This window comes from Megalops cyprinoides, chromosome 15 (genome assembly GCF_013368585.1).
Source record: "Megalops cyprinoides isolate fMegCyp1 chromosome 15, fMegCyp1.pri, whole genome shotgun sequence".
Lineage (NCBI taxonomy): Eukaryota > Metazoa > Chordata > Actinopteri > Elopiformes > Megalopidae > Megalops > Megalops cyprinoides.
In genome coordinates, this window is record NC_050597.1 from 6,538,961 (window position 1) to 6,566,783 (window position 27,823).

Genomic DNA, 27,823 nt, shown 5'->3' on the forward strand with positions numbered 1-27,823 from the left:
AAACAAAAAAAAAAAAATGCCACCAACCTTCATGTCAGACTGAACAAACCGTGGGTGAAAATAATAATAATAATAGTAGTAATTATAATAAATGACCCAGCTCCTTCCACAGCATGATTTCCTAATAAACTCAAGACTGGCCCAGACAGAGCAAACTCCGTCACCTTTTGCTCCTTTTCGCAGGATTATTATTCTTCTTCTTCTTCTTCCTTCTAAAGACAAACCAGTGACTTAAACAAGATAAATACAATTTCAGATTTCTTCATATATGTAGTGGCGCATGATAACTGTGAGCTGGTGGAAACCCCTCCCCCACCCTGTGACTGGTTAACAGAGAGATCAGTTTACCCACGACACTAGAGAACTGCTAAACTGGAAAGAGATGTGAAAATCAGGACTGCGGTGTGGAGGGTGTCCACCCCCCCCACACCCCCAGCCCCCCCGGTAGCCCTCCCCCCCGCTTCCCCCACGCCGGCTGCTCCTTAGTCGGCTTTGCGCTTCATCCCTGGAACCTTGGCCTGGATCCTACGGCAGGAGATGAGAGAGAGGAATAGCACAGACTTAAACTGTGATACACAGACGTTTCTGCGTGTTTCAGTGTAGGCTACAGTCACATCTAAAAAGCTTACCCATCCTATCAGAGAACCATAGAAAACCACCCTGCTACTTTTAAGTTTTTTTAAGCAGTAGACATAGAAGTTAACCCATTTGCCATCTGGTCACTAATTTAAAGAAGTGAAACATTTTTAAAAAATCACTTCTGAACATGTTATGTTCATATTTGACCTTTGACATAACCCCAGATGATATGTCAAACCACTGGCAGATTCATCTCAGGACCAAACTGGATATAAAAGGTTAAGCAGAAGGCCCACATTACTACAAGATGCAACTTCTGTCCACTCCGTAACACATCTGAATGACATACTTACTTTCCAACAACATCTTTGATTTGGTTTTTCACAAGTGCCACGTAATGGTCAATTTGCGTCTGGAAGAAAGAAATCGGAAGATAAGGCAAAGCTAAAAACCAGAAAGAACTAAATTTGCAGGTCACCATTCCACAGTGATCAACAGTACCCCAAATATAACCTTATCAGCAACTCCGAACCCAGAATTCCTGTGTTAATCTTAGTGCTGGACTTGCTTTGAACCAATTAATCTCATTAGAACGTCTTTGCTTACTAAATAAGCACAGGCTTCCAGGTAAACGCGAAACAGTCTAGGTACATACCTGGTTCTTTTCATAAATAACTGGGCAGCTGAACACTCCAACCAGAGCTACGGAACAAGGAAAGGTTGTTTAATATTTAGTGATCAACCCAACATTATAGTCACCACGTAGAATGTGACCCAAACAAAATACACACACAACCATTTATACACAGAAAGAAAGGCTGGAGCGAACATAGCATCTCAATATCTGGTCATAATATAGAATATCTGTGCAGAGGTCAGGTCAATTCTACATCCCACCTCAATCTCAAACGGGATTACAATATTACAGTGCTAACCTCTCACATCGCTTATAATATTACACTGCTAAAATCGTGCAAGGAGATGCAGGCTATATTACAGTGTGCAGATCTTAGAAGGAAGGGAAGGCTTATAATATTACAGTGCTGAACATTTACAAAAAAAGGAGGGCTTATAATATTAGTGTTGAACTCTTGAAAAGCGGAAACGGGCTGAATTGGGCAAGTTTGCAATCGGCTTCACTCCAGGTGTAGTGTTCAGTGTTACCAAGACAACAACGCCACCCAGCATTTCAGAATAAGAGGAAGTTCCAAACCGACATTGCCCTCCTCTGTCACAAAGGAACTGAGATCACGTGAACTGCATTTGAAATTACTACTAAATTACTGGAGCTGGCAAACAATCCTGTTCTTGATTGGACTTCAAAGGTTTCAGCAAACGGAGAAACACTGTGGGAAAAGGTAGACACTTACCCAAGATGAGGAGAGTCAGACCATTGAACAAGGCACCAACATAGGTCAGGATCCACATCACCACTGCAAACTGCAGGGGGGGGGGGGAAACAGAGGGAGACACAGGGTTACCATCACTGCTACCTGTAAACCAGTAGATGAGACCAGGTTTTCACAAAACTGAAGCAGCATGATTCTCAGGACCAGCCAGATACTCCTTACTGCATGGGGAAGCCATCAGCACAGGACAGCCTGTGTATAATAAAATGACTAATATTTCATCCCTATCAGCTGAGCCTTCTGTCACTTCCTGCAGAGCCCCCCAGACCAAACAAATGTCAATGAATATCAACATCTGTAATTTATGGAATGTTTTAAGGGTCGTCTTCTTGAATATTGATGAGACAGAATATAACTCTCGCATTTAAAATTGTACAGGTCAAAACCTGAGATTTCAAGATTTCAAAACCTGACCCCAAGATTTCAAAACCTGATGAATTTAACTAATTAGTGACCTCATGGCCGAACATTCAAACATCTGAATAAGTGATGTTTCATCTCAAATAAAAGTGCTCCAGTTTTCTGAACTTATGTACAGTGATATTCTGAAAGGAGAGTATTTTTTCATTTTGCAGTGTAGGCCAGCTTATCTGTGGTACCTAATCTAAGTTGAGGCTTCCCCCCCCCCCCCCCCCCACACTGTTGACAGTTAAGAACGTCAAACCCACCAGCTGGTTATTTACAGAGGTGGGTGCCAGCAGCCAGAGTTGCCATGTGCTGGTTCCACACAGTGACCGCCCTGCTCGCCTCATGAATATTCATGAGCTGAATATGGTCTGAGGACAAGCGAGGGGGCGGAGCAGACCAAACTGCAGAGCTGGTCTGAAGAGGCATTTAAAAGTGATGTCATTTCAAGTGCTAGGTTTTTTTTTTTTGCACCTTGGATCATATTTAAGAGCCAGAAAGGTAGCCTGTATTAAAATGGATATTTGGATTAAAAAAAGGCATCATCAAACTACAGCTAACTGCCCTAATTATCATTTTGATTGGATGGGTTTTTTGGCATAGGTTCAGCTGTGAATTTTAAACTGCGGCTCTGCACGTGATACCAAAAGATACGTTTCAATCACAGAGCCAGATGCCGTCCCCAGCTGCTGTCCTGACGCCGAGAGATGCCTCATTCTGCAGCAGATATTCACCTGCTCTCTCCCGCCTTACTGCATTACAGCAGTGTACAGCAGCAAACCCCTCCTGCTAGCTCTCCCACTGCAGGCCGCCTCAGGCCTGTCACCACCACCCATCCGGGATGCACACAGACCAGCCTCCTCCCGGCGCTAAAGATACCCTCCTATCAGCGCATCTGCCTCCAGACCGGGTTATTTCTGCATATGGCTGCACTCCAGACCCCGAAAAGGGCCCAGCGGGTTCCAGAGACAGGCCGTTATCCCCCAGCCCAAACCCCGCCCCCCTCGCTCCTTACACGGCCACTTCCTGCTCTGCAGTGTGTCATGTGACCGCTGTTTGCAGGGGGGCCGAAGCTTTGGAGACCGAGTGTCAGTCTGGCTGTACTTGGAGGGCCACAGAAAATTTTAAAAATCAGCTAATATGAAATTAAATTCAGTCCAAACCAGACATTTTTATTTACTGTGTATTTAGAATGTGCACTCTCACTCTCACTTAAGACAGTACTTACTCATACCGATAAACACATTATTCTCATGTTATGAGTAGGACAGAATCCTTAGTTGTATAATTAACAAGTGAACTTATTATCACCAGTAACATCAAGAACAAAAGTAGCCTAGTACTGAACTTCACCAAAAGGCTTGAATAAAGTTTCATAACTTCCTCCCACTGGAAAGGGGTTTTATCACAGTCTTGGGGATTTTGCACAATGTACATGCAACAACAAAAAAATTCCTTGACATTGCAAAATGTTATCTAGCTTGCCATTTGCGCCAGCGAGCCACTTTCTGACAAAACTGACATTAGCGTAAAGCTGGAGTTCAGTTCCCTCGGTATCCAATGTTAGTGTAATCTCCACATTTGGTTTCATTTCAGATAAAGTTTTACTGATAAAACCGATACAGGTCTTCACTCTTTCCCGCTGATCTCCACTGACTGCACTCAGGGTGCTAGCTCATGATTAGCACAGTCGCTGTGACATGAGGTTTTAAAGATACAATCACATTTAAAACCACAAACTAGCTATCTAGATAAAAATTGAAAACTAGCTGGCTAGCTACCCGTGTCTGAGCGAAGTCAACATGGCAGCTAACGCACGCTGGTTGCTAGGTGCAAGCATTTTTTGAAAAGGCACAATGAGTGCGTTTTAGCTGAATATAGGCTTTAGCACATAGGCTTTGGATGACTGAGTAATGCCTGATTATGCCTTGTTTATACTAACTGGACAGGGCTTTACCAGGCCTAGGGTAGAGTGGATGATGTCATCAGCAGTGCATCCACTGCAGACGCACTAAGCAGATGGTTAGTCCCGCTAGCAGCCTCTCTCAGATTCAGGGTTCGAGAGATTACTTCCTCTCACACAGAAAAAAGGTCTTGTAAAATACTAATTCCTATTATTACGACTGTTATTGTTATAGTTTGGTATTACTACTATGGATACACACACGCACATGCACGCACGACGTGCAGGCATGGGCACACTGACATCACACACACACACACACACACACACTCTCTTCACCTCACACTACCTCAACCAACACACAATACAGACACGCCGCGTCTTTCAAAGGAAGGAATATAACGCAGACTTGAGCATGGTAATCCAGAGATAAACCGTCCAGAGGAGCTGCTCGACACCCATGCTTCTAAAGCCAACCCAATGTCAACACCGTTCTATTCTTAGAACCGGGTCCTCTGTGAGAGACGAGCCTTTTGTGCTTAACGAATATGGTTCAGTGGGCTGTGAGCGTGTCATACTTGGACAGCAAGCCCTTGAGGGAAACGGGAGCCTTTTCTGTGTCAGTGCTGAGGACTCAGGCCACAGATAAAACAAAGGGCCTGCTGGGTAAATCAGGTCAGAGAGGAGACACTCAACAGCAGCATCAGACAGCGCTACACACAGCGCAGAGACAGACTCATCTCACATCAGCACTGCGGGAAACACAGAACAGAGAGGGTTTCGCATCAAAGGAATCTGCACTATCCCTGTGCCCGAAGGGGCTCGGCACAGGGATAAATCATTCTCTGCATACTGTGACTTGGACAAATAAAGATACTGAGATCTTTTTTTTGAGATCATAAAACCAACTGCTCTTACTGCAAACAGGGTTTATCACTTCAATCCATCAATTTGTCTTCTAACGACACTGTCCCCTAGAGGGTTGCCACGGCAGCCAAAAATGACAGGGCACAGACGCAACGCAGGACCACACCCTGCAGATTGCACACACGGACGCACCCAAACGGGAGCAGATACACACACACACACGCTCGCGCACACTCGCGCACAAACTCACAGGAAAATGTCAACCAGCACATTGAGCACGTGTTTGGACCATGAGAGGAAACCAGAGTAGCTGCTCAAAAGTGAAAAGAACACGGGGGGACGATGTGAATCCCACAACCCAGCACTCCGCAGCTATGAGGCAACCAGGCTACATTCTGCAACACTTCTGCAATCTTAATATGAGCACAGGTCAGGAATCTCACAGTCGTGAGCCGTTCAGAGTTCACTGCTGCGATTGCATCAATGATCTACCAAACCTCCTCCCATCAGACCTCTTACAGTGGATGTGTGTAAACCTGGAGCTACGTGCTGCACTCCCTGTGTTCTGTCCGATGTCTCTCTGAGCTATAAAGAGGCAGTCACGTTCGGTATGCTAACAGACTCATAGTGGGGAACTCCAGAGCATTCTGGATCATCGCTGACAGAGGCTGCAGAGGGCACGGCTTCGGCAGGACTTCCCTACACAAGATCACCCCGGAAACACGTCAGCCTCTGCTCCTGATACTGTCCCGAGTCAACCCATCACACCCTCTGGCCCAATCACTGCTCCCAAACTAACAGGAAGCTTCAGCATTTGGCAGTTAAAGTCTTCCATAATGTGGCCATTCTGTCCATTACACATAAAAGAAACTAAAGGGTATTTCAGAGGGTCTTTAAGGGGATGTTACGTTACATTAGATTACTGTCGTTTAGCAGACGCTCTTATCCACAGGGACTTACATAGGTTGCAGTTTTACCCATTTATAAAGCTGGATATTTACTGAGGCAATTGTGGATTAAGTATGTTGTCCAAGGGTACAACAGTAGTATCCCAGCCAGGACTCAAACCAGTAACGTTTCGGTTACTAGCTCTGCTCCTAACCAAGAAGCCACACTGTTGCCCAGTCTAAACAGCCTAAAGATCAGCAGCAGTACTGTATCTGGCAAACTGACACCAAAACTCTTCACTGAAGCAGCCATGGTTCTGTGGGGGACAGGAAGCGGGGGTGTGTCCACTGTCTCTATGTGTGACTGCAGCGGAGATAGCGAACAGACGACTGTCCATGTGGCCAGAGAAGGGCCCCGTTACCCCCATTACATAGGCACACACTACCCTGCTGTGGGAAGACTCTAATCTTCCAGCTGAGCAAGCAGTGAGACACGGCATAACCCTTACGAGGGGAGAGGGTTTGGCGTCCGCAGCTTCTCACCTTCAGAGAGTCCACCAGGTCCTCCACCAGGAAGAGACGGCGCAGTTCCTTGATGCCGACGTTGAGACGCTCCAGTGCCACGTCACTGTACTTGTGGACCATGTCCTCGGAGAGAGCCACATCGCGATCCAGGTAAACCCTGCGGGGAGGCGGGGGAAATGCACCTTTACACACCTGCTCTGAAAGATCACATTCAATCACCGTTTCACTTTATCCAAGGCAATAAGCAATGCAGCAGCAACGAAAAGACGCCCGCTCACACAAACACGGGCGCGCACACACACACACACACACACACACACACACACACACACACACTTACTGACCATTGGTGCCTGTACTGATAGTGAGGGACTGCATGCTAAAAAACGCAATGCAAAAGGGATTCCATGCTTAATTATTTTCATCACAACACATTTTTCACAATGCCCTGGGAAACTCCGGAATGGCTTCACATGTGTGCTTCCTGAATTGACCTGAAGTCTCCAGAGAGGCAATCTTGCGAATGCAGCACTGCTTGCAATTTTCCATCAGAAAAAAAAAAAAAAGTCCATAAAACTTTGCAGCCACTGAGGCATGAAAAGCCAAACAGTACTTTGGATTATCCTCCGATTAAAATGCCACCAAGTCAATCTTAACTCGTTCTTAGTGAAGTGTTTGCATGTAGCTGCCAAAGTTGGAAGCTCCGTGTTCGCACTATGACCGGGTTATGTAATCCTCTCCCCCTCTTACACTCTGAGCACACATTGGAAGGAATTCTCATGTGTCGTGTGTCTAAGGGGAGATCCAGTTTCAGAGTAAGATTTCACAGCGCAGAGAACCTCTCATCACACACAGGCAGACCTGCACGATGAGTAAATGTAGGACTTTAGCATCATATTACAGAACCGCTGCTAACCGTGCTGGGGAAAAATGTCAAGTACATTTACCTTCTGACCGTGATCAAACAGCACTGAGCAAACAGTGTTGACTTATGTACCAACACTAACACAAACACTTGACAGGCTGACCGTCAGTCTCAGAACAGGTTGCAATGATCTGTGCTGCTCTCCTTACGCTAACAAGCCATACTGCCTGATCCTAACAAAAAAGGTTAAGATTATGTTATTTATCAACTTCTGATCTCTGTCTAATGTAACCCACCACTCACCAACCTTGTATTTCTTATCTTATTAAAAGGGAGAATTATTTGCTTTTTGGGTAAACTAATTCACAATCAAAAGAGGCCTTGGGTTGGGACAATAGAGTGCCAGAAGAAATCAGTGATGGGAGAGTGAGGCATCATGAACCACAAAACAGGTGGAGAACATCATGCATAATCAGTGAGTCACAAATATGAACAAATCATGAAACTTTAACACAGAGAGCAAAAGCTCGATTGGTTAATGAGTCACCGACGTGATGGAATCACAGTTCTTTAATAGCAAACTTGGTTCATGAATCACCGATTGGTGCATATGGCAGTTTTATTCGTGAAGGTGGTCACGAAGCCTCCTTTTCCCATCCCCGTGAGAAACCCAGGCTACAGGCACAGAGAGAGGATGAGGGTGTGTGAGGGCGTGACAGGGTGCGGTAGGGCGCGGGAGGGCGGGGAGCCTTACTTGAAGGGGTGCCCCTCGTCGGACTTCTGCACAGCCTGGAGGATGCCCTTATATATCCGGAAGGTGATGGTGACGGAGAGGAGAGCCAGCGCCACGTAGGAGCAGACGCTGACGATGCTGCACACCGTCAGGGAGAGCAGCAGGAAGAGGCTGGCGCCAAACACCACGCCTGTCGTCTTAATGTCACGCCAGTACAGGAGGTCCACCACTAGGGGGAGAAAGAGAGGGTGACAACGCTGCCGGGGGGGGGGGGGGGCATGCAGGGTACAAACTCCTGACAAGCTCTGATATGATGGTGATTGGGGGGGTGATGATGAGTGAAACACAAACCAATGAAAATGGCAATTTGCTGTACCGTGGCACAGCCTAGAATTCTTATCTCATTGGCACAACAGAAACACCTCTTTTTCCCTCTATAGTCACTTCTATCCCGTCTCAGCTGGGAAGCAAAAGTATAATATCCATTAAGGTACGATAACCAAACCCATCTGAAACCACTGACACCATTTTCATAGGTACGGACACGCACAAACTCTGCTAGGCTGGACTGACACCTGTGAGATCCATCACTGACAGACTAGGTACCACCTTGACAAACAGCAACATTGGGTGTCCCCCCTCTAAAGCCAAATCATGGGGTCATGAAACTGAACTTACCACCCTAGCAGACCAGAATACAGCTGCACCTGCTGCAGGCTAACCTTCAGGCCACAAGTTCACCCTTCACAGTGGCTGTGCATAGCTGCGGCTTATACAAAGCTGAATGTATAGCTACAATAAGCAATGCCCCTTTTTAATAATCCATAAGCAGTCTGAAAAAGCAGGGTTTACTTCCTGACGCACGGGAGACAGAACTCCCTCCAGATTGAATTTCATCATTCTCATTCCTCATAGGTCAGACTAAGATTAGGGGTGCAAGAGAATCTGAGTTTCCTTCCAAGTCGCACATCTTTTCCACACAGAAGAGACTCTTCAAACAAAGGGTAAACACGGTCCCCAGTTCTCCATCACGGAGCATGAGCGTTTGGGAGCCCCATGCTGAACAGTATTTTAAAAACATTTGCCTGTGCAGCTCGTCGGCCATTCCTGCTTTGCATGATCTGAACGTTATAGCGATTTACCTTTTAAATGACATACTGTACTACACCATTTCAAAACGCTTTCTCGTGATTAATGGATGTGAACTGTCTGAAAAGCAGAAAAAACCGTGGAAATAAAGAGACATTTGTGGTAGTTTTTCCCCCAAACAGGGAAAACAATTTGTTCCACTCAAAAAACTACAGCTGCCACTGTGGTGCAAATTCATAAATGACACACGTAATTCACCAAAACCTTAGGATTTCCACACTCCATTTTCAAGATTTCCAATTTCATGAACTACAAATCAACAACGTTCATCGACAATACGCACTAGCAACCATTACCCAGGTACCACCTTGCTCGCTAGCCAGCTAGTCAATTAACTGCTCTGGTGCCAGGGTAACCGAAATGACACTTGCTAATGCGTTTGCTCTGGACATTACGTTTGAAACCCAGCCACTCCGTGTATATATGGCTATAACTCGTGCATGTACAGCGGGCCTTTGTCAACGGTAAAATAAACGTAGGTAAAGGAGACCTCCCTCATTCCAAACGTGGCTGTCTACATTTGGTAAGCATGAACTAGCAACTGGCTCAGCTAAAAATAGCTTAAGTATTATCAGCCGTGACTTACGCGCTTGCCTCATCCAATTACAACCCTTTTCTAATCAAGCCCGTTTTCTTATCAAGACATGTTATATTTACGATTTCTACAGAGAGAGATTCCTCTATCGCGCCCGCATGGCTGTCAACGCCAGCCCCTTGCTGTCGCACAACACGCTGGGTCTGTCTGGCTATCCTCCCCCTTTCTAATCGGGCCTCTATGTTCGGCGCAGCGCGGCGCAAACGCCCCGATCTCAAAGCCCTCAAATCGAGCCGACCTCACACTCCGACGCGATAACAATGTCTCTCGCACGGCGACCCGAACAGCAGCAGCAAATCGTACCACGACAGGAAACGGAGAAAAGCGAAAGATAAAGGACTAACCCAGTTTGGCATCCATCTTGTGCCTGCTTTCGAGCAGCAGCTCCGAGCGCAGCTGAGAGAAAAAGGGGGGAGGTTTTTCACTTCCTGCTAGGTCAATTGGAGGTCTTCTGATATATCGCTACGCAATTCTGTCCGGCGCTTCTGACTCGTCCAAGTCTGCTGGTCTATTTTCTTTCCTCTCCGGTATTACTCGTCGATGTGAACGCTGTTAAACGAGTGCCAACGACAATGGGTTTGTTTCCTCCACGGTGCGCGAAACACAAACGACTCAAGCGACAGAAGCTCTAGAAATTCCTGTTATGTCATTCAAACCCCGATCTCGGTCCGTTCCAATCGCATCTAATACCCTGCTAATATTTAAAATAATAACTTCACTGCCACTAAAGTTCAGAATTCTTAATCATGACACAAATAAATATGTGAAATATCTTAAATAAACCTGACAAAATCTCAGAAGGCTGCAATGCACCTCCACCAGAAGCTATTGCATGTTTTGCCCTTAAAAATCTAAAATGTAATAAAGCAACTACATCCTGTATTTCACAACGCAATCAGGTCTCCAGCATCGGCAGTAAATCGAGAAGAATGTTGCATTACTAAATGGAAAAAAAAACCCCTAAACTTGGCACATTCAGCTTTGACGCTGTTGACGCGGCTGTTGTATGGTGCAACTGTCGCAGAATGTTATTAATGCAAGCGCTAAGATATTACAAAAGTCTGAGGATAAATCTATACTAAGCAAAATAAAATATTGTACTTCTACGGGTCTGTCTGATAACGCGCAGGAAAGGCTTAAGACGGGGGAAGGGCAACTGCGCGCTCATTAACCTGCGACTGGCGCATGAACGTGAACGAGTAAATGACAGCGCATTGGCTACTGACTTAATTCATATGTCTGACTGAAAAAGTGTGGACTTCTTGTCGCAGTTGCTAACTGAAATAGGGATTGGCGCTTTCTTTCAGTTCACTGCGCAAAACTGTGCGGCTTCTTATATTAAAGTAGCACTGCATTCTTTTCCAGCAAGTAGGGGAACATTATGTACAAATACGCACGCAGCCGTCGATTGAAAGGCCGAGAGAAGAAGCACGGCAAAGTAAATTTATGTTCAAGTAAATAAAACCTGGAAACTGGGGGGGCATGGCCGAGGCTGCATACAGAGATCCGATTGGCCAATCCAGTAAGATTCACAATACACCCCACTGAATTTTGTGGGTCAAAGGTAACCAGCGGAAATTTGAGGCCTCTTGCAGGCTGAGTGCTGGGAAAGTGGTGGTGGAACACCCCCACCTCCCAAACACATGCGCACGTGAACACACGCACACACACAAACGCACGCACTCATAGACAGGCACAAAGCTGCAGGGCTACTTACTTTGCCATGTCTAATCTGCCATGCCCAAATCCTGTATCAGATTAGGCAGAAATCCAAGGCACACCTAACTGCAGCCAATCTCTCCTACACGACACACAGGGGAGAACTTCCCTACTCTCACCTTTCAGTCCCGCGTTCTTTGTGCTGTCATCTTTTGTTACGTAACCTGAGGGGGGAGCCGACCCCTGACCCCATCATTTTCCAGCAAGCGCCCTCTTTGTTGCGGTGTGCAACCTGGGACGCCTCACGGCAAACACAGCACTCGAGACAAGCAGCGGCATTGGGCCGTGAACCTGCGTCCCTCTGGTGTCCCTCAGATCGCATTCGGGAGAGCCCACTGCTAACGCCTTTCACCATATCTGATCCTGCGCTATACTGTGTGCGGGCCATGGAGAAATCACCATGTTTTGTTGTACGAGTTACACACACTGAAGCTGTATATTCATATGTATGCGATATGCAAGGCTCCAGTGTTACTACCGTTAATCTGAGAGGGAGCGGAGCAGTGCCTGGCGTTCATGTTTTATGTATTCACTTGAGACACAAGAGTTTAAAGGCTGGTGGGAACCAGCAGGGCTTTCTGGACATCTGCGGTAGTGTGTTACCAGTATTTTTAGGGTTTTTACTAGGATTGTTGCTACAGTTTTTGACAAATTAAGTTCTTTGAACAAAAAAAGCGGTAGAAGGAGACACTAAGCACAACAGGCACACTACCCTGAAACGGCCTTGCGCCTGCAGGTACGCCTCAGTCCAGAGCGCTGTGCTGCAACGTTCTGCCCCTTCTGCGGGGTGTCCTTACTCCTCAGAGCAGAGCGAGTGGCTCTGGAAATTATTCAGCTGGCAGGACTGCAGCGAGCCCCAACTCTGCTGCCTCCGAGTCGCCCCCTCGTACCGCCCGCAACTCCCAGAGCCACGCACTGACAGCCGGTGATAAAGCCCCTCTGACGACCGCTTCACCCGAAACTCCAACAAAGCCACCAACTCACTCCCCATGCAATCACATGCACCGCAGCCAACAAAGAGCAACTGTTCACTTCTACCACAACCAGACACACTGTCCTTTTCTCACCGGCATGCTACAGATTATACATTAATTTATTATCTTTTGCAATCTCTGCTCCGTTGGGTTACAATTATCTATTTCCAGCAGTAATCCAATCCAGCCATCATACCGATCTGGAACACTGAGGAGCGTGTCCCTGACCGCTGGTGCCTGTGTGCGGATAATCAGCAGATCTGAGGGGAGAGGACTTAAAGAAGATAAAGGCGAGATACCCTGTTCTCTCCAGTGTTTGGGAGGCCGGCTGTCCATGGTGTCGCGCTCAGCTGAGGGGGATCAGAGAGGCATTCCAGAGGGCGGCCCCGAGTCGGTGCGCGATGGCGGCGGGCGGACAGGAGGGTGAGGTGCAGCGGACTCACGGCACCACGGAGACGGCGGAGGAGGTGCGGAGACTGCAGCTGAGCGCAGGGGTGGCTGCTACTGCGGGCTGGGGTCAGCTGACTGTCTGCTGGCAGCAGCCGGGAGCTCAGTGACGCAGCGACTGGAAGCCTCCCCACGCACACACAAACACACACGCGCACTCACGTACGCACACACACACACACACACACACTAGAACGAACACACCCACATGCGCGCTTGGGGAAAACTGCTCGTAGTAATCATTCCCCGGGCTCCAGTGGCGCCGTCTGAATTTTAACCTGAGCTCAAAGCGCTGCCGCTTTCCCAAACAAAACCAGTTTTCCGCAGATCCACACAGCAGGTGCGCAGGGAGGGGAGTCAGTGTGTGTGCGTGTATGACACAAAGCCACATGCCTACCTTAATCTTAACTGGCTTAATCGTGTGCCTGCATTAAAACCGTCGCTTACTGCAGTAACAGTGCTGCATTGGTGCAATGCTGCATGCAGTATCTTAACCATCAGAACGTAAAATTTCTCCTGTTTATAAATGCTGCAGTACCTTTATGCAGCAATACCTCTTCGAGAAGAGGGATTTGGCACAGCAAAGTGATTAAGACATCTACGGGTTCTAATTCCGTACAACAGACGTGATCATAGACAAAACACCGTGGCCGCTCTCAGGCAATGGGGCCAAAATTAAGGAGGGGGGGTCAAATCTGATTGGCTGAAAGACTAGCGGGTGTGCTGACGGGACTCTTGTGTGCTAAAACTGTGGATAAGGAATACACCTGGATAATGAGACACCTGCCAGTGGAAAAACTGACATAATGGATTGTAAGGCAAACGTAAACATGGAGGTTCGGTGCTGCTGATTGGATAGAGCAAAGAGCAGCACAAGCAGGGATGTTCCAGGCATTGCCACGCGATCAGTGTGAAGTAATGGCTCCTATAGACAGGATTAGATTATCATTCTAATAACCACAAGCATTAATTCTCCTGATCACATCTGTTTAGAGTGCCATTCTAACAACCACAAACATAAAAACATCTGTTTAAATTACCATTCTGTGAAAATAGCACAAGGGGATATTCCTCCATCAAAGCTTTCTCAACAGATCAGAACTGAGAATTTAATGGGAAGATGCCCAGCCAATTTCTCCATTCATGTTATTAGATAAATATTTTCATCTGGTTCAATAACAGAACTAGCATACCTTACTACTCTAGGGTGCTTTGTGTCCTTCACACAACTATTCCATTTTTTTTACTAGTCTTTCTCGCAAGAAAGTCACAATTTATAAAAATTAACGAGAAGGGCAGACTACCACTACTCAGTGTACCCCCATATCCTTATATCAACATCTGAACATTTAAACTATTCTCTGCTGAAGAATTTTATTAATGATTGTCCTATACTATAGGCATTTTAGGTTTGACACCTCCCCGTTAAGGCAACGATAGTGTTATTACGAAGTTAAATTAAGGAGGCCTCTCGAGAATAATGTGGACCTGCACAACAGGAGACAACAGGAAAATGGGCTTGGTGCACATTTGCGCACAGCCCACTAGATGGCAACAGATTAACACCAATTCCCAAATGGCTGGCTAACAGGATTCTCTCCCCATTCACAAACTGAGCTCCCTCAGTCTTGTCATGGCTTCAATGTACATAATTTCATTGGTACTTTTTACGGTTTTATTTATAGATACATGGCAAATTTCACAATTTTTGCTTTAGTTCTGATTCAAAGAGCTGAAGTGGTCTCACCGTCAGCCTGCATTTCATTTCAGCTGTACTGTTTTAGACTCTAAAAGAGTTTTATTTTTAGACAGTGAATTTCACAATTTTTGCTTCAGTTCTGATTCAAAGAGCTGAGAGCGTCTCACTGACAGCTGTGGGACCTCTTATGTGCCTGGAACAGAAGTGTCTTTCGACCACCCTAAACAGGGACAAAGGTCACCTACTGAGTGTGCAGAGAAGACACAAGCACAGTGACATCTGACAACGCACCAACAGCCAGTCACCGCAGTGCGTTGTAAAAAAATTCCCGCAATCTAAGTTACGGTGTATGGCACACGAGATATGACAAGGATCGAGATGCTTCTTTCGCAGATTTGGACAGCACGGCGTTTAAGGCAGGCCACACGAATGAAGCAACACGTTCGATAAGCTATCTGCGCTCAGAGGGCCAGCGCTACAACACGCCAGCGTGGAGGCCTCTGATGTACCCTCTCCCTGTGAACCCCCTCGGCCCGCCCCGCTGCTGGGGTCTCTCGTTTCACACCTGACAGAAGAGCCCCCCCAGAGCCTGCAGACCTCAGCACATGCCTCCTTCTGTGGGGGGGGGAGACGGCCTACAGTGAGGGGCTTCTCCGATTTTACCGCCTTCCTTTTTAATTGAAACGCAGATTAATTTCTGTGATACAATAACGCATTACCTACACGTCTAACGGGTTCCCTGAAGTGACAAAGCTGTGCCGAACGTGTCCGTTTGGTGGCGGGAACTCCATGGGCTGCAAGTCGTTTTCAGACAGGGCATGGCCCCCCTGGAGACAGCCTTCTAAAAGCAGGTCTCTGCAGTTTACTGCCAGACCCCAGCAGGCCCTGGGGAAGTCTAATAAGGGACATCCTGGATGCAAAGGACCCTGGGGTATTAAAACAGAGCTAACCCAGACAAACAAAATGAAGCTCCATTTAGATCTACAGCCAGTCTGGCATCGTTAAGTGGACATCACAGCCTGGCATAACCCAGTTTTCATAACCCTGGAGGAACCTCTAGAGAAGGCTACTGCAAACAGCAGTGACAGAGAAAACCTCAAATTCATATTTTCAGCGAATCTAATTCCACTGGGCAAATACAGCTAACAAATCAGAAGTGATATGAAAAACGCCTTGATCTCAAACAAACAGGCTAAGCCTTAACACGTTTATGTATGCGTGTGCGTGTGTGTTCTGAAGTACTGCTCACAAAGTAATCTGCTTCCTTTGATTTTAGAAGTTCAGCGTCTTCTACACCATTTTTAAACAGAGAAAGTAAAATAGCGGCTGGATTATTCATGCTGGTCCCCTCTGAGCACTAAGCTGAAGGTGGGGTGACCAGACGGCCAGTGGCAAGCCACGGTGGGGGTCACACCCTCATATCCTTACTGCAAACACCCCAACACTCTCCTCAGCCAGGAAGTCCCAGTTAGTTTCTGAGAACACCGTGCCTAGAACAAAGGGTGTGTCCAAGTACACAGTGCAAGCAGGCCCGTTTCCATACCCCGGGCAAGTCAATAGCACTGCAGTGCAGCACAAAGACAGACCTGGAACCAGTAGGCAGAGGGTTCAATCTGTGTTGTGACACCGCTAACATATCCTGGTGCATCCTGAATTTCAAAACATGCCCGGCTGTATAAAAGGATAATAACACTAAATATGTTCCTTTTAAAGTCATTCTAGATTAATTCTTTTGCTTAATGAGAAACAGCATTATGATATTCCTCTGGAATCTTGAGAAAAGGTGGTGGGGGTGTAGCCTGAGAAAAGTATGTCTTTGTACTGGGCATTTCCTTTAGACAGAAGCACAACAACTTTGTGCAAAGAAATCATAGTACACATCGATACAATATGAAGTTAATTCAAAAGAAAACACCCACATTCCTGGTGCTGGTATATTTCATTTAGGACTAATTGTAAGGCTTCAGACTGATATTACGTACATTATATATTCATATACAAACACAGCAGCAACTAAATAATACTTTATAGATGAAAAATAACTTACCCATTTAACAACAATGTTGGAGCTATATTAAAAACAAAAACACTAATTTACACAAATAAGTAAGAACATGAATGGACCCTGGGAGCCAGTGAGGCAGTTATCTTCAGTACTTACCAAAAAGATAACAATATCCTCCAAGATGCAAACAAAAAAACAGGTGCATGATGGGTAAATAATGAGGGAAAAAAAAACAAGGAGGAAGCTAAATGGGAATCTAGACCATTCAACTAGCCACGCACACACACAGACACCCCAATGCAGCAGTTAGTTCACATCCAATTCAAGGGGAACGAAGAAGGATGCAAAGAGAAGGAACTGAAATTAAGAATGGCAAAAAAATTAAGGACATGGAGAAAAGAAAAGCGTGGAACGGAGAGAAATGCTCTTGAGGTGAACGGGATGACCATGTACCAGACTGAAGACCTGTGCTGAGATTACCTGCTCGAGTGCTCAGGTATGGCATGCTGGCAGGTTTAGGGGGTTCCGGATGGGACGTCCCGCTAGCGGCCGTGGGCTTGGTAGCAGGAAGTGGCTCAGGCTCGGATGTGGTAGAATGAGCAAGAGGGGCAGGCGAAAGAGACGGGGTCTCCTGGACCTTCGGCTTGACGTCTTCAGTGGGAGCGACTGGCTTCTCCAGTTCAGACTTGAGCTTCTGAGGTGAGCTCTTGGAAGCAGGCTGGGTCAGGAGAAGGTAGGAGCTCTGATGTGAGCCCACATCCTGCAGCTCTGGCTCTTCGTCCGCCACCAGCTTCCCCTGTCCAAAGTCCGACAACAAGTCACGTTCCGTACCCATATCTTGCGCCTTCGCAAACTTTGAATGGTCCAGGCTTTCCAAGAACTCGTCGATCACACCCTTGGGGGGCCTCTCCACGAATTCGAACTCCTCCGAGGAGGCCTCCGGCTCAGACGTTTCTGCCTCAGGCTCCTCTGGATAGGATCCCCGCACCTCCTTTCCTGGTGCGCTTTTGGTTTCCTCCACACGCTTGCTCTCCATTTCCACCTGGAAGCTTGCTGGATTCTTCCCCATAGCCTCCAAGACGGGCGACAAGGAGTCGGTCATGGGGCTTTCAGAGTCAGAGTCCTCTGCCACAGCACGTTTAGGGGGCGGGCTCGGGGGCAGGTTCATAGACTCTGGACGGTTTGGAGGCTCCGTTTTTTCCATCGGTTTGACCAAATCTTGACCTGAAGACATCCAGTCGTTTTCTTCCTCCTCCACCTGGGAGAGGCCTTTGTCCTTCGTGGTATTCTGAGCCTCCTTCACAAGGTCAAAGGCACCGAAAGCCTTCTCCTGGACTGATTCAGTGTCCTCAACCCTTTTCTTCTCAGCTGCCCGAGCTTCTGTCTCCTCTGCCATCTCCTTCAAGAGCAAGACTTTGGAGTCAAAGTTAAACGGATTGGTGGCCGAATGAGATCCCACCTGAGGTCCGTGACCCGGACTGTGCATGGAATCCGGGCTTCCTTCTGACGACCCCGAATCCAATTTGTCAGGGTTCAAAGGGGACAACTTCAGGATGTCTGGGAGAGAGGGCTGAGCTGAAGATTCCTCAGGCTCCAGGGGCGATGCAGCCAGATTTTTCGAGAGACTGGATGTTTCCATGGCCGAGTCTGAAGCCAACTGGGTCAGACCAGCAGCACGGTCTTCTCTGTGTTCTGTGTGGGATGAAGCGCCTTCTGGAGATTCGCTGTCATGTGCGTACTGCACCAAGTCCGGCGTAGGACTTTCAGACATTTTCCCAGCCCCGGTGTCAGGTGCAGTCTCGCCAGCATGCGGCAACCCACTGCCAGAATCACCTATGGGGGAGAAGTCTTGGAAGGGATTCCTGGGAGCAGCGGACGCCTTCATCTCTCCAAGAAAATCATCTTCTACATCTGCCCTGCCTGACAGCATGTCGGTTTCATACCAAGAGGGCTTGGAAGAAAATAAGTCTTTAGAAGACGTGTCCATGGCCTTTATGTTGTCTTGAGACTGTAGGTATGGAGTGTTCACGTTCGCTGTTGGGTTAGAGGAAGCAGGTTCAGGGTAAAGGTCAGTAGTAATCTCGGAATATATGGGAGGGTGGAGTTTGAAGAGTCAGTAGGTTCTCCAGGTTCTCTATCAAACCTGTGACACCCTAGTCTGCCTAGCTTCTCATCCATTGAGGACACGACTCCAATGTCTTCACAAAACAGTAAATACCCTGGAATGTAAATCTACCTTGGCAGTCATTAAGGAATTAAGGATTTTTTTTTGTAGTTTAGAGAGGGCAGCTGCCTTCATGCCCTCTTTAACTAGCCTTCTCTGGGAGTGCCAATCATCTCATCACCCAAGAGGCCCAATCTGGTGAGTGGATCAACAGCTTGTTTTACATTCTGCCATGTCCTCCTCTGCACACAAAGGCGCATGCTGCGCTAATTCGTGTGGAAGTTCTGGAGGGGGAACTTGGGAGGCAGGAACCAAAAGTCGTGATTTGATTGGAGAAGCTGACTGAAAGCCCCCAAAGTACCAAGGGAAGAAGGGGGTGGAGTCAGGGTCACCAGCTCACAGACAGGGGGCATTGCCCACCCATCTTTCCATGCCCCGGGACAACAATGACAATGTCACATGAAGTTAATTCCATTCTCAAAATGCTTGGGGGGATGGGGGGGCGGTCATGCTAGACGTCAAACTAAAAATGCTTCACTGGCGATTCCCATCAAAGAATGACATTAACTCCACACAAATTCAGGAGTTCAGTGGTATTCAAGTCTAAAAAGTGTCGCAATATACTGACACTTAACGAAATTCTGCTAACGGATGTTTGCAAAAAGGATTTCAATTCACCTGGCAGTTAATGTCAATCAATGATGGGAACAACCAGTACAAGCAAACTGCTCAACAAGCAAGTAGTATATTTGCACAGATTTTAACTTGGCTGATATGTCAATACTACTGAGTAATAACTACACAGACATAGGGCCAGAGGGGAGGGAGGAGATTCAGGGCACAAAGACAAACACACAAAAGGGACATTTTTCTAAGTAGTCAAATTTACACCCAAGACAAAAAGCTCTACCAAGAAAAGTAAATCATTCATGCACAAACACAAGATCTAACCACGCATAAGAACAGACTATAGCAGACTAGGGACCGGGACAGGTAAATCAGGAAGAAAGAACTTGCAGAAAGAACTTGCCTGCAGAAGACAGTGGTAGAGATGGAGCAGAGGAAGAAATAACAGGCTCATCTGGAAGAATAAAAAACAAACAAAAAAAAACAAGAAACAGGACCAGCTTAGTGGGCATCAAGAGAGCCAGCAGGTCTAGACAGAAAAGCACAGAACCGCAGGTACAAAGTACAGTGTGTGAGCAACAAAGTCAGGCACACAATCAGTCTATCAAACATTGCATTCATTCAGATACAATTCAACAGTCAGAGAACAAACACTTAATGGTGTATATGCAGTTAGGGGAGCCACTGAGCAATTTAACCTTAATGGCTTCAGCATGCGCCAGACTGTATAAATGGGTAAAAATGTAGGGTATACAGACCCCCCCCCCCCCCCCCCCCCCCCAAAAAATGTGCAACTGCTAAACAAACTAAATTAATGCATTAACAAAGCTATCGGACCACTTACATGTACTAAATCACAAACAGCTGTACACATGATTACCCAACCCCTGCTCTGCCTGGTCACTCAACACCCAATCAAAATGAAGGCTGCAATGTGTGGCAGCTGGGACTCATGCCAGAGCATCAGCGCATCTTCCAGGGACTGAGGGAGCATCAGGAAGAACAGCATCAGTGCGTTTGTAACAGGGAGTGGAGTAAACACCGTGTCGCTCCTTTGTTAAACTTAGATACATCCCAGTGCATCTTCATCTTAATCACCCTAAAACTGTTTTAATAGCAGTTTTCAGCTTGTGCAGAGACCTGCCTGGCCTGTATACCGAAAGCAGAAAGGCAGCAGCAGTTAGCTAGTAGCTCCACACTCCCACACTATGTGAGCAACAGTCATCTTCCTTAGTCTCATCTCCTGCACTCTTCCACAAAGCCAAACTGTAGCTGGTGAAACAGCACTGACAATCTCTTCCCAACATACAGTTTCTTAAAAGTTGAAGCACTTCTGATACTGTACATTCTTAACAGTGACCACTATCAAGAATTGCCAATTTTACATTGCAAGCCATTCCCTTTGATCTTGCAACCACTTACAAAATGAATTGTGAGGGATGGACATCCATTAAACCGTTTCTGTTATCCTGACATTGGAATCATTTGTGAATTCAGTGTAAAGTTATACCATCTGTGGTATGAGAATCTGGATTCCTTGATTTTTTTCAGGCATACTATTTTGGTCTTAAAACAGTCAGTTTTAAGGGGTATGGAAGCAAAGAGAATTGTGTAATTAAGCAAGGAGAATAAGAATGTATTAATATCTGGAAAATAATGAAACAGGATAGACTCTTCTTCATAATGTCTGAGACAAAGTATGAGGCCAAATTACCTTTTTTGAATACGTCAAGCTGATATGTTGATGCCCAACTATTTATGGTGCTCTAAACTGAACCTTTGCCCTTCAGGAGTCTTGCAGCATGAGAGGACTGTGCGTGAATTAAAGAGACTGTCGTCACTTTCATCGCTTATAATTTCATGCCATTAAAAATTATGCAAACAAGAACTTATATGTTGCACTTGCAACTATCCCAATATATTGCATTAGCATAAAATAAAAAAAAACAAAATTTTAATTTAAAAAGAACCAAAGGCACAAATGAAATACAAAGCAAAATGATTTTAATTTTTTAAATCAACAAAATAATAATCCCTGTAGAATCTCAACCGATTCGCTTATATTTATTATAACGATGAATGAAACAGACTTAATTTATAAGACATACACAAAATAATTTGATCAAATCAAGAATGTCAGCCATATCAAATTCTTTGGTGGGTGATTCCTCTATATCACAGTCATGACCAAAATGTTTGGTTGCTGATTTTTCTAGATTGATAACATGAGCAAAATCTTTGTTTGTTCGAGATTGAAGATATGAGCAAAAGCTTTGGTTGGTGATTTTTTTCAAGCTCTCCAGAACATTTACCTCTTCTGTCTAGTTTCCAGTGTCTGGGAAATAAATCTGTAAACAAACCAGTGAGAAACATGACACTCAGCATTAACAACATATGCATTTATTTTTACTCTCATATTCAGTTGAATATATATCAGTCTAGGCTTCAACAAAACAAATACAAAGGACTCAGTGTCATAAGGGATAAAGTGATCATGTTCTGACCAATTAAAACCTCCTAGAGTTTTAAAAAATGGCAAGCCCAAGTCAAGCCCAAGGTTAAAAACTACAAATTCCTGGATACTTCTGATTCTGCTTCCAGCCCAGTTCCAAACCAATTCCATTTGTTGGATCAATCCCAGTTACAACAATTCTCAACTGCCCTCCTACCAGGAAGAGTCTGAATTAAGCCATTTCAAGCCTCATAAATGGGAAAAAACACTGCTGAATTCTTATGTGAATACATGCTGTGCTTGCCACTACATTCTCAAGGCATGGTACACCTCCAGGGAAAGATGTCAGAACTTAAACTTCATTTCATGTTCCATTATCATCATTTTTAAACTAACAGGGCTACTTGGAATTTCCAACATTTCCTGAATAAGCACACACCGATTTTCAGAAACATGGATAGACCAATAGCAAGTCTTCATTAAAAACTGAATCCTGGGTGGCGACAGGGACTGGAAGTTAAGCATGACAATAAGTGTGTAAAGACCATGTCTGACAAATGGAGCAAAGCAAATGCATGAAAGCTGTCTGAAGTTAATGAAGTATGGAAGGATATAAAGAAATGAAATATGCATCTGGCCATGGCTCATGACATAAGGGGCTGACAAATAGGCCATTTTACACATATTTATCTAGATGCCAAACAGATGCCTGATCAACTAACGCTGTGGAAAGTCCAAAATCTTGTTGTGTGGAGACTTTGGGCGTGGCCAGAGACTATGAGCCATGGAAAGCAGCTTAACCACATGTGTAATCAATTCCTGATGAAATGTATGATGACTACACAAACGGATTTTGTGACGATTTTGGGTGTGGCACTACACCGACGAAATGAAAAGCCTTTCAAGCAGAGGCTGCAATCAATAATTGTGCTAAATCTGAGCCGGATCGAACAATGAATGGGCGAGTTATAAGGGCAACACAAACAGGGCAAAAGGAAACTGACAGCTTTCGGCCATTTTGGCTCAAAATCCACAGAACTAGCTTCCTAGGTGGTGCTGAACAATGTGGACCTTGTACAGAGAGAAAACACTGTGCACCCCAACGAGCATGTTAAATTCTGCCTTGTATTCACTGTCTGTGCCGCGACAATGAACAATTGGAAATTAATGGAGGGGGCATCTGCGGCAACAGCAACACAGCAGACCGCAAAGTCACGATGACCTTAACAAATCAGAGCCTGTTTGTTTTCACATCAAAACCTCTCCGCTTTCTGCATTTTACCTGTTTGTCTCTCATGTTCATACATTCAAGGCATTTTCTACCCAGAATAGATCTACCACCGATACAAAGTCGGCTCTGTCAGCGTTAAGACGCAACTGGCTTTGCATAAGGAATTTTCCACCAACTATGGCTAATAATATCAGATCTGAAATGACAGGATAGGCACAACTGCACAAGTGCACAAATGCTGCTCTATACGGTAACACACATACAAGGCATGCTGGGAAAATGGAACATTTCAGCCCCAATTACACTGACACAGCCCATACTTTACAAAAAAAAAACCCTGCTGGAAACCAGTTTCAGCACAGAGTTAACATACAGGCATTAAGGGCAAAGAGGCTTTCATGCATTCAGAACTGAATTTCAGTTTCTGTAATCTTAACAGACATCTAAAACAGAAAACCCCAAACCTGATCTCCCATACCTACTCTGCAATAAGCAAGACTTCAGAGTCATACTAGCAGTTTCTACCTGACTCATGTGTAAATGGTACCCCTGCCAGAAACTACCTAATATTATCAACAGAAACTCACTTTTACCACCTGTCAATTCACTACTCTTGTCAATCAAGGACTCCTTATATAGCAGCATACCCACGACTTAACCATCCCCATTCTTGCAAATCAACCAATCAGTAAAAGGACTGCCTTATATGGGTTTGACAGCCAATAACAAAGGAATATGGTGGAGGTGCATAGTCTCATGATGACCTGTGGCCTAGTGTCCAAAGGGACAAAGCTGTTCCAGCACCGAGTGTGATCCTTTTAAAAAATGAGTCAGTGGCCAGTTGCAACACTTCCTGTGCACGTGGCAACACAGCAAGTTATTTTAAGCACAGTAGGATTTGCCATTTTCTGTGGGATTTATGTTGTAAAATTAAACAAAGCGATGTTCAAAGAGACACTGCATGACTTGCATTTGGGTGTCGGGTTTCTGTATTTGCATCAAGTTACGGGACTGGCACTGCTGACTCATGCCCATGCAACCATTCACCCCCGAGCATCTAATAGTGATCCAAGATGGCAGGGTACGTGAGGAGTTAATGCAAGCTGGCTGACTCTCAGAGCACGTGTCTGGGAGGGTGGGAACAAGGAAGTGTGAAATGAAAACGTGCAATGACAGAGAACATGCTGTCTGCACCATTTTCACGAGACATTACCACCAGCTCTTTGCTTATAGGTTCCGGTGACTGGGAGGTTGTTTTAGCCCCGTATTAAAGGCCTCTGGCCCTGGGGCAGTGGAGACATTTCTGTTTTTTTTTTTTTTTTTTTTTTTTTTTTTAAATTCCATCTGGCCTGTTAATCACATGACCATCACATATCTCCAGCATGTGGTCACCTGTGTTAATTTACCATAAAAATTAACCCAATTACCCAATTAAGAGCACAGATGGGGGGAAAAAAAACAGAAACATCCCAGGCATTCCAGAACGAGGTTTCCCTGTCCCTGCCTCCCTTTAACTGTAAGTAATTCAGAGAGAGCGCTCCACAACTTGACAGCAAAGATAAGAACCGGACTGTCATGTTTCACTTCAAGCACCTAACTTCACTAGTCTCAGATATGGGTGCACTGGACAGTTTTCCAGACAGCTGCCGTGGCAACGCTGACTCTCTGTCATGCTGCCCAGAACATATAAGAGAACCGATTAGAGAGATGAAGTCAACACGACTGGTTCTTAGACACAGAGTAAACAAGTAAAATGAGAGGGACCATGAACAAAACAACTCGTTTTCAAAGGCCTTAATCATTTAACCTAAAGAAGCCATGATCAGCTGTGATTCCGCAGGGTTTAAAAGAAGAGCTACGTTCTAGATTCATGTTATGTTATGTTCTGGAAAAATCCTGAGGATCTAAGCCACTTTCTTCCCAGTTGAGTCTTCGGGTTTCACCAAAAAGGTATGACCTGCAACAGCACACCTCTTCCTGAGTTCCAGTAATTAATGCAGTTTAATTAACTAAGAAAGAATTCCCATGAGGAGTTCCATCTTGGCTATGACACACAAGAGCATGGTTTCAGAGAAGACACAGCCAACTCCTCCACCAATACGGCTGGTGTATTCAATTGATGCATATACACAAACAACTAGATTAAATAATATTCTCATATCTAATTTGTAAAACACATTTTACTTTGCAAATGCGAACTACAAATTCATGGCACCGAGGGAAACTCTGAAAATCATTTTTTCATACTGTTTAAACGTGAACGTACTTCATGCTCACGTTTAAGCATTTGCGCATTTCTGCATTAGGGATAACCGTCCTAATCAGTATGGCACTGCAAAATTCTTCCTCTCCTCGTAACCTCGGGGCCTCACGGGTTTCTATGCCAATTCCTCCTATCTGCACCCGGGCCCACACCATACGCGCCCCACTAACCCCACCCTAAACAAGCCAAACTACACCAGAAATAGGAGGGCACTCCTCCGCCAGCGCAACTGGCGCAGAAGATTGGACAGAATGCGCCATTTGGGGCCTTCATCGTGATTTTCGGACCCGTCAGTCAAGACCGGGACGTGAACTTGTGCCCCTCCCCAAACCCCCCCGAATGCACGGTCACCGACAGCGCCTTCTGAATAGCTATGCTCGCATTCAAATAACCGACTGCTAACTAGCCATGGAGCTAATTGGATACCTGTTTAAAATAACGTATTTTCATTGGGCTCTAGCAAGGATATACCGAAACACACAAGCAAACAGTAATATAAGCCAGACTGAAATGCGTGATAACCGTATCCAGCCACTCAGAGTGATTGCAGTTTTGTTGTGGTTCAAGGGGCGAGACTATTTTTCATCATCATATAAAAATTTGCCATTATCGACCCCTTTCACAAACTGCAGACACCGCCCAGACAAAACTCCACTGTGTAGAGAAAATCAAACGGTCACTTTTTAAATGTACCGAGCTGGCTAGCTAACGTTAGCTTAAGCCTTTTGTTCTGACGTTTGGCCGCTAGCTTGTTAGCTACACAAATTGTGCCATCTCTGAACTGAAATCACATATAAAATGAAGAATCTGCTGTAAGTTTAGGCCCAAAATAAACTTTTTTTTTTTTCTATTTTCAAAAAACAATGTTTGTCATTCCGATTGCGCTGTCACCTAGATGTCTGTATTTCACTGGGTTACAAGCTAGCGAGCAAGCAAATTGCACACCAAATCAAATAATGCAATTCAATGCAAACCCAACCCATATTCGCATCTGGTGTTTGGCTAAAACAGGTGGGCCACATCATCATCCTTAGTGCCAACCAGCAACCAAGCACAAAAATAACGACTGTTCAATAACACAAAAATATCATAGCAGAAGCCAGCCGCCGATCTCTTTGCTAGCTGCCCTCAGCCAAAAAATGTCCTTGTCCACCAATACCCTCATAAAGATAAGATAGCTAAACAAACACGTTGGCGCATTGTTAGCTAGTCTAGTTAGCTAGCTAGCCGACTGGCCATTGTCCCTTTAACTCCCGATTGTGAAGCCTGACGTTATATCTCCGTTCGTTTTATAGAAATTATTAAAATAACACCGTTTATCTCCCCGGGTAACTCGCAAATATGGTAATTTACTCCCAAAGACAACAGTTAGCGACTCACAAGACAGTGGTGAAGCCGGAGAAGGCGACTCTTCCGCTAGACTCGCAGGTGCCTCTGGTTTGACGATTTTCTCATCCGATTCTGGTTGGACGGTTGTGTCGGCTGCTTCTGGCTGAGGAATCGTCTCTTCCTTCGCTGGTTCGGGGGCTGTTTCCGAGATCTCCGTCGCATCCGTGTGCTCTTCCGTGGACTCCAACGTTGCAGCGCTGTCAATTGGCTCCGCAGCCTTGAGCTCTGTGGCTGGTTCAGGCTCGGGGCCAGAAGAGGAAGATTGCATTTCACTGTGTGGATCCTCGGCGTTGTGACTTCCGACAGCATCCAGCGCCCCGCCGACTAAATCTAAAATATCATTCTCATCGACCACGCTTTTAGGTACGGCTTCGCGGTCTTCTTGGACTCCCGTGGCATCTAGTTCGGGCGCATTTTCTACCCCCAACTCTGTCTGAAGTTTGGCGACTTCATCACCCGTGTCAGTGGTTGTAGACGAAACGTGCTCCTCCATGTTCAAAAACTCTTTTTAGAGTTTTTTACAAACTGCTTTTAAAGGCTCCCAAATCCCCCCAACTTAACAACACGACGTGACGAAGGTTTAATTTTGGGTTACGAGGTCCGAATTCAGTTACTCAAATGCGCCACAACTTCCAGCCACAGTGAAGCCCAGGACAGCTTGGAAGTCCTGCGCACACACAACAACGCGCCACACTGCAGAATATTGAAACAGAACCGAAGCCAGGACTGGCCAATTACTATACAGCAATTTTAACTGATGCCGTTTCTACCCAATATATTTTAACAGGGGCAGTTCTTCACCGCCCACTGAAGAAGGTACGACGTGACCAGTTACGCCCCGTTCACGACACTGAACCTTGAGAGTGCGCCAAACCGAACGTGCAGGAGGGTAGTTACCACTTCGTAGTTTGGAAAGCCAGGATGACATAACACCCG

The 27,823-nt window shown here is 45.7% G+C and overlaps 1 protein-coding gene across 4 annotated transcripts; it reads right to left on the reverse strand.

Annotated features, from left to right (window-relative positions):
• Positions 1-443: 443 nt before the first annotated feature.
• LOC118789662 (reticulon-4-like) lies at positions 444-27,765 on the reverse strand. Of its 4 annotated transcripts, XM_036546164.1 has the most exons (9): positions 26,879-27,765; positions 19,956-20,006; positions 17,242-18,795; positions 8,195-8,402; positions 6,594-6,732; positions 1,950-2,019; positions 1,235-1,281; positions 933-991; positions 444-525 (listed from the first exon to the last, which is right to left on the reverse strand). In XM_036546164.1, the coding sequence occupies exons 1-9, from the start codon at positions 27,378-27,380 to the stop codon at positions 483-485; spliced, it is 2,673 nt and encodes an 890-aa protein (XP_036402057.1). In that variant the 5' UTR covers positions 27,381-27,765; the 3' UTR covers positions 444-482. The 4 variants fall into 4 exon arrangements, with proteins under 4 accessions (XP_036402057.1, XP_036402058.1, XP_036402060.1 ...); XM_036546165.1 differs by lacking the exons at positions 17,242-18,795; positions 19,956-20,006 and having other exon boundaries at positions 26,879-27,730; XM_036546167.1 differs by lacking the exons at positions 17,242-18,795; positions 19,956-20,006; positions 26,879-27,765 and adding an exon at positions 12,910-13,215.
• Positions 27,766-27,823: the final 58 nt, after the last annotated feature.